The sequence below is a fragment of the Plectropomus leopardus genome, chromosome 6 (genome assembly GCF_026936395.1).
Source record: "Plectropomus leopardus strain MGB_pleo_1.0 chromosome 6, ASM2693639v1, whole genome shotgun sequence".
Lineage (NCBI taxonomy): Eukaryota > Metazoa > Chordata > Actinopteri > Perciformes > Serranidae > Plectropomus > Plectropomus leopardus.
The window spans coordinates 37,079,633-37,096,818 of record NC_142181.1 but is presented as its reverse complement, the minus strand read 5'-3'; the positions used below and the strand labels follow the sequence as shown (position 1 = coordinate 37,096,818).

Here is a 17,186-nt window from a genome sequence, read left to right as displayed (position 1 = left end):
CCCTGTAAGGTTAAATTTAGATGCAACATTATAACTTCAACATTCTGAGGATGTTTTGGCGGTGTGTGTTTAGAGGTGACAGATCATAAAATGTTCTCTTCTAAAACATTCCCACAATATTACATGAGAACAAAGGAAGAACATTTTCAAAACAACATTTAGAATTTTTTTTCGCAATATTATTAAGGCTTGAAAATACACATTTTCACAACATTTTTTATAAAACTTTCCTGTAATGTCATATGCAAACAACAACAAAAAGACAAACAAAACAAACAAACAAGCACACACACAATTAAGTTTTTATGATATTATAGATAATGTCACTCTAACTTAAAGATGAATGTTCTTGGAACTAAAAGAAAACTTGCCCCTGAAAACATGACTGAAGCTTTGCAATTTACCATTCTCAGAATGTTAATGGAACCAAAAATTGCTGGCCTGGTAATGCAGGTATTTTTTCGGGAAAAGATTGATACCCTTGCACACTTCTGGTACAGAGAAATCATAAAAAGTATGGGAACCCGCTTTATCTTTCATCTTTAAATGCATCCAGACTAAAAGACAAAATATGCTAAAATAGCACTCAAAGCCATAAAACATATGAAGGGAACTACTTTTCCTGACCTCTTCTGGGAAACCAAAAACTTTTTCATCCCATCCACACCAAAGGAACTTTCACAAAGGGCTTTTTGGCCCTTATAAAGCCCTAAGTGGTTTTTAATGGCACCCGAGATCGGACAACAGTTTAGACAGCCGACTTGTCATTGCTCAAGAGGCTGCAGTCAACAAGGTCTGCAGTTTATGTGTGGGTGGTGCCCATGGCAACAGGTTCAAACATCGCAGGACACTCTCATGAAAACCTTGCATGCTTTCTGAGAAGATGGCCGAGCATCAAAACCCCTATCTACATACTTGCTGTTCCGCTTGGTGCAAATGTCCATCTTCAAAGGCTCAAAGTGCCTGACACCATCTGATCATGTTACTGTAAATACTCCCTAACATACGATAGACAGAGGAGGGGGATTGAGGGCAGGTAATTCAAATCTCTCTCCCAGGCTTCAAATCCAATCAGTACAAGAGATCAGTCCCGGTATCATCCTCACTGAAAGACGGGTTAATCTTAGAGGAACATTCAAAACAGACCTCTTCTCATCTCTGGCTCCACTCACACTGTACAGACAGAGCAGATGGGGGCCTGTGTCAACACATGTGGCCCTCACATTTGTGTAATGTGGCCATAAGTACTCAGTCTTCAGCTATGGGCATCAGTCTGTCAAGCCAGATCAGATGGATGCACCACCATCTTACACACAAGTGAATGTTGAGTAAAACTGTGTCTTGTTTTGTAGAAATGTACTTGGTTGGTTCTAGAATTACATATGCTCTTGAACTCTTAGTATGCTTCAAACTACAAACGAGGTTGTATGCCATGTCTCCGGCAAGTGTTTATACCTGGAGACACAATAAAGTGTACAATTTGGGATTTTGTCACACATGTGGACAGTGTCTTCAACGGCAATCACAATGTAGTGCTTGACTGCACACACATAAAGTAACAGAAGTGTGTAAAATTGAAAAAAGGAGGGCTTGAGAGATGATCGAGCTGTGCCTTACACCTCGGCACATCCAGCCAACTGTGTGGATAATCACTTTCAGGACAAAATGGTTTACCAAAGCCTCCTAGTTCCACAATCTGAAAGGGGGTTTAAGGCAATGTTAGGCGATCCAACAAGCTCTTTGTTTGAAGCATACTGAGGCTTATAAAAACCCACTTAACCCTGTGAATTAGGTGTTTAAATATCTCAGCTGATCTGTGGTCTGTATTGGAAACTGCACATCTTCACCCTTTATTGTTGAAAGCCTCATTTATTCCTGTTGCGGGCTATTAACACGAGACGAGATTCCTGCATGCAACGTTAAGCTTTTCTTGCGGTTTGGCCTTTCTATTACACAAGCACAGCATTTTGGGAGCCTGAAAACGCGAACTTATGAAACCAGGTTCCAGAATGTAAAATTTTGAAAACGCAACCCTTTCTGTTGTTATGTAAACTGACAGTGTGCAGATCCTGTGAGAACAATCACATCACATGCGCGTGGTATTCTCCTACAGTGTGTCATTACAAAGTACACCGCCAACTACTGGCCTGGCATGCATACTGCAGCATTTTTTGGTTGCTTTTGTGTATCCGTGTACATGAGGACCATTTTTGGACCCATCTGCTGCCCCCCCTGCCCGCCCTTTTGAGACCTTGGGTTCTTATATAACATTGTTACTAGCAGCATTTCAACCTGATGTCGTTCAGTGGCATGACATACACATGTGACAGGTTATGTCTGGCTGTGTTCTTAAATGATGCCACCCGCTTGCGTATCAGGCTGATGTGACAGGTGCTGTCTGGCGGCCCAGCGGCATATAATAACAATGCGACACGATCTGTCCGGCCGTGTTCTGAACTGACACCATCCAGGGGTGTATCGTGTGGACATGAAAGGTGCCTTTTGGCACTGGGATAGTATGCCAGAAGTACTGTAAAAGCGGCTGTATTTGATGAATTTGTAATAAACGGGCTGGCACAACCATTGAGTCTAGGTTTATGAAATATGATGACATACAGCAGACTAAGAAATGATGGAAATTGGTCAACCATTTGACATTTTCTGTACCATTTATACTGAGGTAGCTGACCCGATAATATCTTAAGTTGTAGTTGGACAATTGGTGCAATTTATATTATAAGGATAAATGATTTCTCAGTGGAATATTGCAATATATATTGATATTGGAATATAACATACACTGATTTGATCCTTGTTCCCCACTCTTATTACTGTATGTTCTCAGGCAAAGTGGCTCTTATCACAGTCCTGTCATTGTCTGTATATAATCTTACATACATGTGATGAAACATGGCATATCTTGGTATTGCATATCTGTAACATCTCTAAAAAATCTGAGGTATTGCAATTGTAGACAGCTGATTTTCAAAGGCAGACATTATGAAGGCACACATATACATATGGCGGTGTGACTAAGTGAGTGAGTTTAAGAGGAGTATGAGAAATGGAAATGAGAGAGTGTGTGTATGATATCAGTGTCAGGGTGTGTGTGTGTTTCTGTGCCCAGCCAGCTGTTTCTCTTAACAGTCCCACATGTTTAGGCCCTCCAGTGATCCATTCCCTCTCTGGGAATCTTCAGTACCACAGCAAGATCAAAAGGAGTGATGGGGGTGGGGGGCGGCAGGGGTGGAGGATGATGAAGCGCTACAACCTAGTAGACTCGGCCTATTGTGGGCGCCAGATTCCTCTTATCAAGCCGCCGCTGCTCTCTTGACGGGCTGTGTACAAAGATGGAGAGTGAGGGAAGAGCTACACTGGGTGCTTTGAGGAGGGAGGATTATGCCTGGACAATGACACTCACAATAACAAGTTGACTGCGCTCAGCTAGGTGCTGCCTGGGAGTGGACTGAGCAAGTTTCATCTTTGAGTGTTGGGAAAATGTGGGATCCCCTGCTTGATGAAGCATCTGCACCTCCTCTAGCGCCACCTCTGCACTGACCTTCCTTACATGTTACAATAAGGGTCTCTTTTTAAATCAGGGCACCCCATTATTATACTGTTTGGGTTTTTTTGTTGATGGTACACTATTTTACAAAGATGTTGATAAAATAGATGACAGTTTTTTTCCCTTATTTTTGTTTTAATTTTGCAGTACATTTTACACATAAATTGCATTTTTTTTAATCGCTTGTTTATGATTCTATTATTTTGCATTTTAAAACAAATTTGAAGTTAATAGTAAACAGGCAAATCAATTACTACCAGATTGTCTTGATTGGGAATCAAATTACAGAATTTTCTCTTTTCAGATGTTTGAATTTAGTGTCTTTTTCTGATTCATACAGGTCTTAACCACTATTTTTAAGTACCGCAATTTTGCACTCCGAATTTTTGATACTCTACTATTATTATTACTGGATATTTTTATTTAGTATTTATTTTTAAGATTTTTTTGTCGTGTGGATAATCACAGACATGCTTTTATGTTATGTGTGGTTGTGTGTGGTTAGCTGTGAATGAACTGCAGTAAGACATATGACTGGTCAAAACATGCTAACCTAAGGATGTCACTTAGACCATAGTCTTCCACCATGCTGACTGGTCTGCAGTCAGTTTCCAAGTTAACTTCTTTGATTTAGTTTCATTCACAGGTCTGTGGAGATCAGTGCACTCCAAAATAGTGCTTTGCTGTTTTAAGTGAAGCGGCCGCCTGCTGACATTAGTCTGATTAGCTGCGTCTGTGTGCTCAGTTCGTAGGTTGCAGCAAACACATTTTGTGCATTTGTATTGCATGCAAAAACCTGCTTGGTTTTTGCCCAAAACTGTATACAGTGCATAAGATGCAACAAGATGTCTGCATGGACGCTCCTCCTGAACATGGGTGGCGACTCTGCTCTGCAGTCGCCTCTGAAGGGTACACATCACTCTTTCAAAATGTTTATTCCCCCTGTGGCGCAGGGTGGGCAGGAATGGGACAGCACCTCACATTTCCGCTGTCACACCAGTCCTTACCAAGCACCCACCTCCTCCCCGCTCTCCCAGTCCTCTGCTCTGTCAGATCAGCATGCAGAAAATGAGTCACTTGATTGAATGGTGCTATTCAGGATGTAGTAGTTTTGGTGGATATTACAGTTCCTGATATCCTGTTGGAAAATGATGTGGCACAGATATTGTCCAACTTAATTCAACGCCTGTACAATGACAAGCAGGATACTAGTTCAGCTGTGACCATCTTCTCCATCTTTTCATTGGCATTTACCCCTGAAGACCTTGACTTGGCCAGCTAGTACATGTCAGCAGGAGGAGACTGCTGAGTTGATTTGTTCATCCAGAAATGTGACTCACAGCCACACACCACCACTGACCAATACCAACCACAAAACACACCACCAACCAAGCAAAATAGACATAAGAGCTCAAAATCAGCTCAAATTTAGCGGAGCTGACAGAGAGGAAGCTGGAAGCATCCGTGTCGAGGTCATATGTGGATCAAAATCAAAACTGGTGTTGAATTTATTTGAGCTCTATATACAGTGACAAATATTTCCATTTTCTTGCTCTGACACTTGCTCTGACCACTGTGCACCTGGAAAACTCACAATCAGAAAAGTGTGTTTTGTTACTATTGCAACCAGGAAGTGTGGACTTATCATCAATGTTATCAAGCTAACCACATACTTAACAGGTTTTTCTAATATAATGATGTCTATATTTATTCCCTTTTTTCTCATATCATCCTGCAATGACAAGAAGCCATGATACAGTGATCTGCGACTTAAAACCATTGTGGGCCAGGTACGTAAAGTGGTTCCATACCCCCCTATTTCTGGCCCCTTGCACAGACCGCACCTATCTTTGAACTCAACCTTCTTTTTGTTCTCAGTTACACACCTGGAGAGTTTCATGACTGCATCTTGCATGGTTGTGACATTATCGCGTTGACAAACTCTGTCCACAGACAGACTCATAAACACCTGACAAAACACTTGGACTGGCCTCTGTTGTGGTTCCCGCTAAAAATGATGACCCTTGGAGGACCACATCTTACTATGATTACACACACACAAACACACACACACACACACACACACACACACACAAACTCATGGGGGGGAAGAAAATACGCAAAATTATGAAAAACTAAAAACTACTGGAGAAAATCTAATTGGGGCAATTTAATCATTTAATGGTTGTCATCTTAAAAACGTATGTTCTTTATTATGGTTATTAAGTACATAAAACTTTAAAAAACACAATAATGTGAAAAAAACTGTTGGAACAACTTAATTTTATCAGTTACCTACTTTAAAACCAAGGTTTAGAATGATGGTTTTGAGGTATATTACACTTAAAAGTTTCGTTTAAAAAAGCTGGAACAACTGAATTTATTATTAAACTTAAAATCTTGTGTTTATGCAACAAAATATTAAGTAAGTGGTACTTCAAAATACCTTTGATTGTAGAGAAAAAGCTGATTGCGTGAACTCAACATTGTTGGTTGAACATAATTTCATAAAGTCATCATAACATAAAGGATTTGATGCATGCATTTTGTTGAGCCAAAAGGTTTGTTGCAGCTGGTAAACATGTCACTAATGACATTAATGCCAGTCTGTTTTTTATACTGTGAAACTTAATTTAATTCAAATTAATGAAAGGAAATGGAAGAATCGTGGCACAAACTTTCAGAACCAAGAGGTAAGAGAAAAGAGCCGAAAATTTTTACTCACAACAAACTCATCATCCTGCATGACAAGTGTATGCATGATGCAACACACAATTGGCTGTACTTATTAAATATTCTGGAAATAGAACACTTTGCCAGATGCCATTGAAGGTGAGCAGCACCTTAATGGTGAGCCCCATCCCCCCACAGCAAACCCTTTTTTGCATGCAAAGAGCAGACAAATTTTAAAATCTTTAACAGTGAGGACACAGATTATTGGATTGAGTTAACTGCTTTCAACATTACAAATTTGAAAGTGTCAGAACTGCTGTAAAGCTGTTGGAGGCACAGCGGGCTCTCCCCCACCTGACGGCTGAGCTGCGAGGCACATGATGTTTTCTCCTTCATCTGATGCTAACACCACTGAGATCTCTGCCTCATCTGTAATGTACTGTATCTGTACTGTATCCTGTTTAACCCCCGTCCACCTTGCTCTTGTCTTCTAAATCTCTGACTGGAATGGGACACCAAAACAAAGGAAACTCAGACCAGCAAAGATTTTTGTTGAAAAGGTCAAAAAATTACTCACTGGACAAGACAGCGTATCTATGTCTGTCTCACAAAATTCTTATTACTTTTTTTAAAATGTACTCCAATCTTTACTTCTTGTAAAATGCTTGATAGTTTACTTTTACAGGCCTTTTAAAACATTTGAATATAAAAAAAAGTCCCAAAAGGGAAAAAAAACTTTGAGCTTTGAACTCAAAGACAAATGCAGCCTGAGGTGAGGGTCAGCTTTAACTGGCAAACTTTAACTGAAGCTTAAGGAGGGTTTGATAATGGCTGCTTGTGACCCAACTACAAACAACAATGTAAAACAATATGTATTTTAATGGCTCAATGAGTTTATAATTTAACTGACAATTACTTGTGTGAGAGAGAGATAATAGCAGTATCTACCAGAGCCAACATCAGGAAATCCTGTAATCTTGGTTGCAGATGTTGTTAATTTGCCCAGATCTTTACTTTTGATTCTACTAAAGTATGAATGATTATTAAGTTGGTGTTGGTTTTTTTTTTTTACAGTTAAGTCCAGCTAAACTCCATTAAACTGGTTTCCTGAGCTGCAATTCAATTTAGTTTTATCTGTAGAGCTCAATATCACAAATCACAATTTGCCTCAGAGGGCTAAGAAAACAACAACAACAAGTTAACTGAGGAAAAAATGGTAGAAATCCCAGGAAGTGCAACTGAGGAGGGTTCCATGCAATGAAGCTGCAATGATGCCCACAGCCCAGACGTGGACTGAGCTTTTTTGGAAGCAGATCTTAAATGTTCTGTATGTGACATTTTGGATTGATATATCAGCACATTACTGTATGCTAAGTGAAGATACACTGGAGTGATGAAGTCCTGAGCAGAGAATGCTGCACCTCCTCATCCCAACTCATCACATGTTGCCGCTTTGTCAGTGGACTTTAACGTCTACATATTATACTCTAAGTATCCTTAGCTGTGACCCTGCCTTTGGTTGTGCCCGTGCTGTGGCTGTACTGATACTGTGCCCCCTGCTCGCCCTGATTGTGGTCTGGTCCTGGTTGCGCCGATGCTGTGATCTTGCCTTTGGACACCTCCCTATCAACATGTGCATGAGACTCTTATCACCCTCAACATCATCATAGAGTGCAATTAATAATTTCACACCTATTGTTATTGTAATATGACATGCATCTGTTTCCATTATTGCTGTGCCTCTCTTCCCCTCTCTCCCTCTCTCTCCCCCTCTCTCTTTCTCTTTCCTTTTTGCCATGATTGTATTTCATTTGTTATTTACGACATCTATTGCTCGTCTGTCCGTCCTGGAAGAGGGATCCCTCATCATCCTCTACCGCTCTTCCTGAGGTTTCTTCCTTTTTTTTCCCTGTTACAGGGGTTGTTTTTCGGGAGTTTTTCCTTGGGTGATGTGAGGGTCTAAGGGCAGAGGGATGTCATATACTGTAAAACCCTCTGAGGCAAACCATGTTTTGTGATAATGGGCTCTATAAATAAAAGTGACTTGACTTGACTTGACTTCTGCATCTGCTGTTTCTGAGAGGTGCTGAGATGCTGCAACCAATGCTGGCTACAAAAGCATGTGGTAAGTTTTAAGAAAAAACCATCATGGTTTGGCTCTACCTTCATACAGGAACCGAACAGCGAGCTCCCGGGTGAAAGTCTGGGGTTAATTGGATTTCGGCCTTTCCATAATGGCTCCATAACACACTTATGTGGCCTTGGATTGGAAATAATGGCAGCTAGTGTGATGGCTGCAATAGGAATAAAGCTGCTAATGTCTTGAACATCCATCACCATGCTTCATGGAATGTTATCACCAGAGGAGAAGTCACAGAACATCACTCAATGGAAATGTAGTCACCTAGCAATTGGGTTTTACGGACATTTCCAAAATATTGCTTTAGTTTTGTGAAAATCTGTTATGGAAATCCATGTAATGTGACTAAATGTCTTCTGCCATGAAAACATAGGAAGTATCTATGCATGCTGTTCAGAACAGGTAACTTTGTCTGCTCTTTTCATATAGGTAGAGTGTATTTTCAGAGCTATTGCCCGTGAAGGATGAAGCTCTGTGTGACCTACAGAGTTTGAGCTGCAGACTGACACCAGGTAAACCCACACAGGCTTCCCAGCACAGCTGCACAGCTCCACCACTGAACAGGCCTTCAAAGGGCTTTAAGGATTCAGAGCCCACTTTATCAGCTGGACAAGGGAAAGCCCATCTCTTACGGTTATGTAGCATTAAGGAAAAAATGTGGTGACCTTTTACATTTTTTTACTGGAAAAAAAAACCCAAGCCATGAGGAATGAGAGGCGGAGGTCAATTTGAGTGTACTCATTCTCTGGTTAATGTCCAAAGGCCTCACTATCTAATCCTCAGGTCGCATTAAATCCAACAAGCCGAGCAGTCATTTGTGTTTTCAATTATGTAGTCACTGCTGCAGGAACTTTTTGACTCTGCCGGAGAGACTCACTTAGAACTGCTTTATGTTACGATGAACTGTCTAAACAGATGCTCACAGAAAGGTTTCACACTAATTTTACATAATGAATTGATCACTTAAATGTCTCTATTTATTCAACAAGCTTATGAAGAAGATGAGCATTTTTTTTTAGTTATATAATGTGACTAATAATCCATGCAGCATTTCCAAGTTTCTGCTGACAGCTTGGTGAAATTCCAGTAAAAGTGTTTTATTTGAGGAAAGACTCATTTCAGCCGCTGCCTCACTGTTTGTGATGACTTCACTCTGGTGTTATGATGCATTATGTCTTGATCTTGATCTTTGATCAGATCCCATATTCGTGTGGTGTGAAAAAAAAACCTTATGATTCATTTAAAGGTTTGGAAAGTAACCCATTTCTTTAACTAAAGTTCTGTGCTTATTCAAATCTAATGTTGTATTAGTATTAGTAGCATTTGTTCTTTGAGAACTTTAATGTTCTGCTACTTTATAAGAATACACTCAACAACATTTCTGAGCAAATGTAAAATAATCTGTAAATAAATATAAAGTTTGATTAAAAACACTCTAAAGGGGCCAGTGTGCGCAACAAGTACTTTTCCTATTGATAACTAGAGGTAAATGATAAAATGTAAGATACAGGACATCTAACAGTATTTTGGTGTTGGTGAAAGATCTGAATACTTCTTCTAGCACTGATTATCAAGTAATTTCTAATAATAGAATTATTACAGATATACATACATTTTCTATTGCTACTTTTCTCAGTACATGCAAGACATGACTTTTAGGTGGTGAATTAGAAACATGTTAAAACTCAGAATTAAAGCACGGTGACCAGTTTTCAACCTAAAACTAAACCATGCTTTGCCATTCCTGCGCCCAGTCTGTACTGAATGTGTGTTAGCTGTTGCACTGACCTGCCTGCTTTAGTAATGATCATCTCTGTGCCCGCCTCATGGAACTTCTTCCACAGCTCCCTCTCATGAAGAACAACCTTGATGTTCTCAATATTCTGAAAGAGAGCAGACATCACTTTTACACTCACACATCTCGTCATCACCACAACCTTCATCATAACCAAAACATAAGATCAATTCAAGTATTTGCATATAAACACACTACAGAGCAGCGGTGGAAAGCAGCAAACCACATTTAATCAAGTACTGTAATGAAGTACAAATTTGAGGTGTTTGTACTTTGCGTGAGTATTTCTATTTTTCACTTCCTTATACCTTTACTCCACTCAGAAACACTATACTTTTTATTTCATTTATCTGACAGATTTAGTTACTTTACAATTTTGATTAAACAATTCAAAATTGAATTGACAAATTACATGATTATATCAAGAAGGGAAAGATTAACAAGCTACCAAGCAATATGTCAGGTAATATATAAAATAGAAACTAAACTTAGCTTCATGTATACCATACATGGCATTAAAATGATTAACACATTAATTAATAATTATATTAATACAGTAATTAATAATTATTATCTAATAATAAATATTTTTCTAGAATAAATCATACTGGATAATGAGTTGTTGTATTTTTCAGTCCTTTGAGTATACTTTGATACCAATACTTATGTATGTTTACTTCAATACAATTTTTAACATATGACTTTATTCCCACACTGTGGTGTTACTTACTTTTACTGAAGTTAAGGATTTTCTTTCCCCAGTGCTGCTGAGTAATGTATAAAATCATCTGTAATTCAAGTCATATATAAAATCCACTTTATTTTATTGACTGAAGTATTTCCTTTGTTTTGGCACCTTAAAAAAAATTATCAGGGTACCATGAATGGAGAGCTGGGTTCAAGGGCTGTTGGTCTGATACACCATTTAGTATAAACAAATGCTTCTAGTGTTTCTTTCTACTCTAAAATGGATTTATTTCATATTTTAAAAATCACAATAATTCTGTAAGTCATGTCATGTCATGTAATTATTTGGAGAATAGCTGGTCCATATTTCTACTAACTGGAGCCACAAGAAGCAGCTGTGTGTTTGGTCTCGGGGTTCTCTATACCTGGTCGGGCTCACTGGAGCTGGGAATGGTGGGAGCTGTGGACAGGCCCAGTCGTGACTGGTTTGGAAGGAGATCTGTCTCCCCGCCAGTCTGCACCAGGCTCATACGTTCATCCGTCACAGTTGAAAGTTTCTCCTGCAGCATCTCTGCAGGATTAGAAAAATTCTGTCAGACTTCTCAGTGAGTAGCTGTAGTGTCCGCTGCAAAGCAGACCTGCCATGTGATGTGTCTGCTATGCAAAAATACATGTTATCAATCCCATACCATCGTAGTATAGAAATGCAACATTAGTCACTGCCATTATGTTGAGCTAAAACGCACATATTCAGTATAGATGGCTACATGTGTGTGTGTGTAGTGTGCTTTTGTTGCCCTTTTGCAATGAATGTGAGCTGCCAGGAGTGTAAGCATCAACAGTTAGACCCTAAATTCTGCATTCAACTATTTTACTGGGCAATTTGTGCATCCAGCCAAAATTATGAATTATGTAGTAATGATGACTTTGAATAAAATACACATTTTATATTTTTTTTAACTTAGCACATTTCAATATTCCTGTAGTCCTATTTTACTCTCTACATTGGCAGTCCAGATCTTTAACTACTTCATTATTTACATCTAAATTCATCCTCACTTTTCATCTTTAATCTTTAAGTTAATTAACGCATTATTTTAACCACAATATGTTTACACATGTCCCTCCTGCTCAGTGATGAAAAATCTAAAAAACAGCTTGTGATTCTGCCTTTCTCCCTGGCCAGCTTTGGGTTTTCAATATGCAAGCTCATTTTCCATGCTCTGTTTAATTAAGAGGTAAAACCTTGATATTGCAGCTCAGTAGATGCTCAACATCACACACATTTTCAACAGGCTTCTTAATGTAAATTGGAATATCAAATATTTATTTGTTGTGTATAAAATCATCCATTTCCGGAAATGAATTCCTGTTGCTGTGGGAGTGTCTACTGCTAAGGTGCTATAATATCAGAATCAGAATCAGAATCAGAAATACTCTATTGATCCCTGAGGGGAAATTGCCTTTAGTTATAGATGCTCCCATTCAAAAGTCTTAAAAGAAGTAGGAAAGTGTAGAATATATCAATAAAATTTAAACATAAGTACTAATAGTAAATATATCTAAACACTAAAGTATAAATAAAAATGTACATTTTTGTTCTTGTTTCTACCATGTGTCCTCATAAAAACAACAGATTACCAACATCTGAATAGAGAATATTATACATGGATGTAGTTATTGCACTGGATTATTGCACATCAAAGTAATGGTAGTAATAGCAATGGTATAAATACCATTTCCCACTACAAGTCATATATATTTTACTAAATAATCCTACATGAATTGCATTGATTAAAAGATGACCTGAAAAGTGTAAAACACTCCAAATAGAAAATGTAAAAATAATAATAACCAAATACAGCTGAGACCATTGAAGACAAGGTTTTGTAATAATGCTGTTTACAGTGTGGTGTCTACATGTTATGCTGTCATTTCAATAGTAAGAGTCAGTGTGTACTGAATAAATTCCCACATATTTAGATATGAACAAAACTCAAAATCATTAATTGGATTTAAACTGTAATGAATCAATAATGATTTATAAGCTTTTGCAACATAAAATATGTGTAAATGTACAGCCATTTGTCCTCAAGAATAATTTTATGAATATTCCAGCATCAAGGTGGCTCAGTTTAGCTCACTGTGGACAGCCATAGCATCCCATCATGCAATGTAGCAAACTCCACACAGTTCAGCATTATTTTACTTATCTGATCCTCTAAGGAGGTCACCAAGTATACCAGTATCTAGAGAATCCCAGCAGCTACTCATGGACCAAGGTGAAGCAAAGCCCACACAGACTTCAGCTGCTCAGCACCATGACAGGAAGTCAACAAATCAAAGCTCAGGTATTTCACATTTGTGGAAAAAACTCACAGTTTCAGCATCAAATCACACTGACATATGTGATCATAACTGGAGTAAAAACACAGCAGAGAGCAATTTGGTGGAAGAAGATGTGAGGTTTGTGACATACTGTAACACACTGAAGGGCAGCTTTTAATCTTCTGAAGCACACAGGGCAGACTAAAAGTTTCTAGCTAGATGGATCAGAGATTTTAGCAGGAACAAAACCAGTGAAAAAATCTGGTGAAAGGAACTCCACGGAAGCACCGCATACCCACTGCAGCTTGTCTTTTACACTACTTCATAACTCCGCTACCTAACAAACCAGTTTTTTCTCCTTCAAAAACATTTACTTTGTCAAAATGTTCTTAAAGTTCAAAGCATTTCAGTACTCTGCATCAAATTATTTCACATCATATTCTGACTGTAACCATGTTTCAGCTCCTGTATTTCAAACTAACCCCAGCTTATCCACACTGTCCTATAACTAGTGTTCTCAATTATACTAACCGGGGCATTCGTAGAATTTGAGGACACTGGGGGTTTAGCCTGGATCTGTGTCGGGGGTCCAGAGGGGATTCTCTCCCAAGACTTTTTTATTTTTTGATGAACAAGCTCTATTTTAGGCTTTTTTGAGTGCCCTCTGGCATCTTATTTACTATTTGAAACCTTTTTCTAAAAAACTTCCTTGATGTTAAAAATATTAGTAGCTGTTAGTATTTAGTATCTCTAATAGAAACTGAATATTTTACAACTGCTAAAAAAAATGTATTCAGTAGAATTGCAAAAATAATAAAAATCTAATTTTATTTTTTTTAAATTTGTTATATATATATATATATATATATATATATATATATACACATATATATATATATATATATATATATATATATATATATATATATATATATATATATATATATATATAACAACAGGTATATACATTTATGGAAAGGAACGCAACAGGTTTCATATATGTATTTATGAAACCTGTTGGGTTCCTCTCCATTCCTCAGGGTTGCAAACACACACACACACACACACACACACACACACACACACACACACACACACACACACACACACAGGGGATGTGGGCCTGTAAACACAGAGCTGCCGCTCTCTCAGCCATGAAAGTGTAGAGGCGGCGTCCAGTGTAAACTGATGGAGACGTCTGCGAAGGCTAATAAAGATAATAGCTGAGTGGGAGATGAGCAGAACCTTTGTACAGTGTGAAACTGGGCCTTTCACTGCTGTCTCACTGAGCAGCACCAGCCAGAACCCTGTCTGTGTTTCTGACACTCGATCTGAAAACTATTCAGGCCTCGTTCCTGCACGTAGCTGCTATGCCACTCTATAACCTGTCAACACTAAGGAAAGTAAATAAATGAAAACATAGGTTCTGCTTAGAAATGCTTTCTTGCTTTGAACACATCGTGTATTTAAAAGAGCCTGTTTTCCCTTGTGTTAACTGTAAGAATTTTTCACTGAATCTGTGAAACATTGCCGTGCAGATGAAATAGTGCGTGTGCAGCAGTGACGAACAGTGTTAGTGATTTTCCTCTGCAGATCCAGAATGTCTGGGAAAAAAATCTAGATGGTAAATTTGAGTATTCCTACACTGAGAAAAGGTTCAGAAAAGCAAAGTTATCCCTGGTGCACATTCAGTTGCACATGTAAGCTCCACTGTTTTTTTACACGCTTTTGGTGAAGTCACTTGGTCTGGCCACCACCAGGACATCACATTCTCCACTGGCCATATCACATCCTCTCAAGGGTCTGCAGACAGTAAAGCAGACCTTTAAAATATTAATTTAATTAATTTAAAAAGCAAATAATAATAATAATAATAGCCTAATAATAATAATAATAAAACGCTGAAAAACAAATATATGAGTTAAGTGTGCTGTATTAGGTAAGAGATGTGTTAACTGACACAGCTAGCCCAATAAATTTCTATTTCTCCTGCCGCCATTTTGTCAGCAGCTCTGATGCATGCAGGCCTGAGCATCAACTGGAAATGCTTTCATACTACAAGTAAAAGATGACCAATAAGAAAAGCACGCACAACAAAACAACAAACAAACACAATTAAAACAAAAACAACAACCACAAAAACACTCCAACATATTTACACCAATTCACTGAAAACCTGCTGCAGCCGACAGAAAAACAAATTACTTTAGAAAAGTCGGCATAGACTCAAGCCCAAATTTGACATTAAATCTAACAACACTGCAAACTTTCCCAAACATGAAACACCAGGTCACTTTCACACAAACTCCCACAGTGACCTGAGCCAGTCAGCGTGGCTCTCCCGCCGTACAAATAATTCATGTCAATGTCTTGTCCAGGGCTATTTTAGGATAATTACGGAATGAACATCAAAACCTTTCACCACCACTTTCCATATTTGAAAAATAATTTCAAATTAAAACACGAATTAAAAATCAAAACCTAAATTCACGCCATTATTTACTTATATTAAAATTGCCTATTGCCAATATTTAAGCAGTAGGCTACATTTAAAAACTTGTAACAATTTGTGTATGAATAATAATAACAATAGTAGTAGTAGTAGTAGTAGTAGTAGTAATAGTTAAAATGACATTTATACAAATAGTTACTCTAAAATAGTATTAAGTGTGCCTCGACTTAATATGTAAATAACACCAATATTTTTTACTTTGATTATGATGTTATTACATTACAAGAACTATAAAATAGATGATAAAAGCAATGTACAGAAAAATGAATAACAATAAAGCCTCAGTGTTGTCGTAATTTGCTGGACCACTTGAGCCTGTTTCACACTCCCGCTCTCTCCGTCCATTTAACTGTCAGATTGAAATCTTCCGCATCAGATAGCGGTGCGGTTCGTGCCGCAGCTGTTTTTCCTCCCAGAGGACACTCTGTATTTTAAAGTCCACTTGTCCTCTGACACCGTGTCTTTAATAGCCGTCTGGAACAGACAGCGCTGTTTACAAGCAAGCAGATAATAAGCAGATAATGAATTTACAGAGCAGCTTATCAAGAGCGCAGACGCGTCTCTACGGTACCTCTGATCATCTGCTTAAATCCATCCTGCGCAGCGCGGCTCTGTCCTCAGCCTGTTAGCAGCGGGCGACTGCCTTCCCACAACGGCTGCACGTGCTTTTAAAACGCCTGCTGTCAAGCGTGGATGCGGCGGCGACGGCAGCGGCGGTCCGTTGGGAAGTGTCAGTGCGTCGGTCGGTTCGGCTGCCTTAGTGCCTTTCAGCTTCTCCTGCACCGAGCTGCGTTCTGCGCCTGTGCAGCGCGCTCTGCGAGCTCTGAGAGGGACTCGGCGTGGTGTGTTCTTGGAATCACACACACCCACTCACACACACACACACACACACACACACACAAACTCTCTCTCCCTGTAAATCGCACACACACACACACACACACACACACACACACACACCATCATCTACATTCACCATCTGTCTCGTGCCAATACGCACTTTTGCAATAAGCTACTTATTGTATCATTTCCCGTGTGATCTTGCCTGCGAGACCAAGATTATGGTAAATGTTTGTAGCTGCATGGACCGAACATTATTAACCTGCTATGAGGTGAACTGTCTCAACGTCATCAGCTTATTTTAGGTTAGCAGGGTGGACTACACTGTAAGAAGCCTTCATTCACTTGAACTGACTCTGACACGCTGCTCACTGCGTCAAAGTGGCACAGCCAAGGCCACAATGCGCACAGCCATCTCACGCAACCATCACAGCGGAATAAACACACAGAGGCCCGCTAAAGTGAAAAGATAACAGGCTTCAGCTGCCCTCAGGATGCCCCTCAGTGATAATCCACCTCAAGATGTTTTTCACAAGAATAATTTAGCCAAAAACATTCTGTTACCCACCAAACCAGACATTACTTCTGATCAGCATTGCATAGATTCATTTACAAACCACAGCAGTTAATATAACGACACATTCCC

At 39.0% G+C, this 17,186-nt stretch overlaps 1 protein-coding gene across 1 annotated transcript in view; it reads right to left on the bottom strand.

Moving 5' to 3' along the window:
- Window positions 1-16,501, bottom strand: part of tbx4 (T-box transcription factor 4) — a 36,218-nt gene extending 19,717 nt beyond the window's left edge. Inside the window, exons 1-3 of the mRNA XM_042487209.2 lie at window positions 16,272-16,501; window positions 11,286-11,431; window positions 10,167-10,261 (exon numbers count right to left, since the gene is read on the bottom strand). Of these exons, the coding sequence (XP_042343143.1) occupies window positions 10,167-10,261; window positions 11,286-11,431; window positions 16,272-16,281 (251 nt within the window). The 5' untranslated portion in view covers window positions 16,282-16,501. The remainder of the gene's footprint in view (window positions 1-10,166; window positions 10,262-11,285; window positions 11,432-16,271) is intronic.
- Window positions 16,502-17,186: the final 685 nt, after the last annotated feature.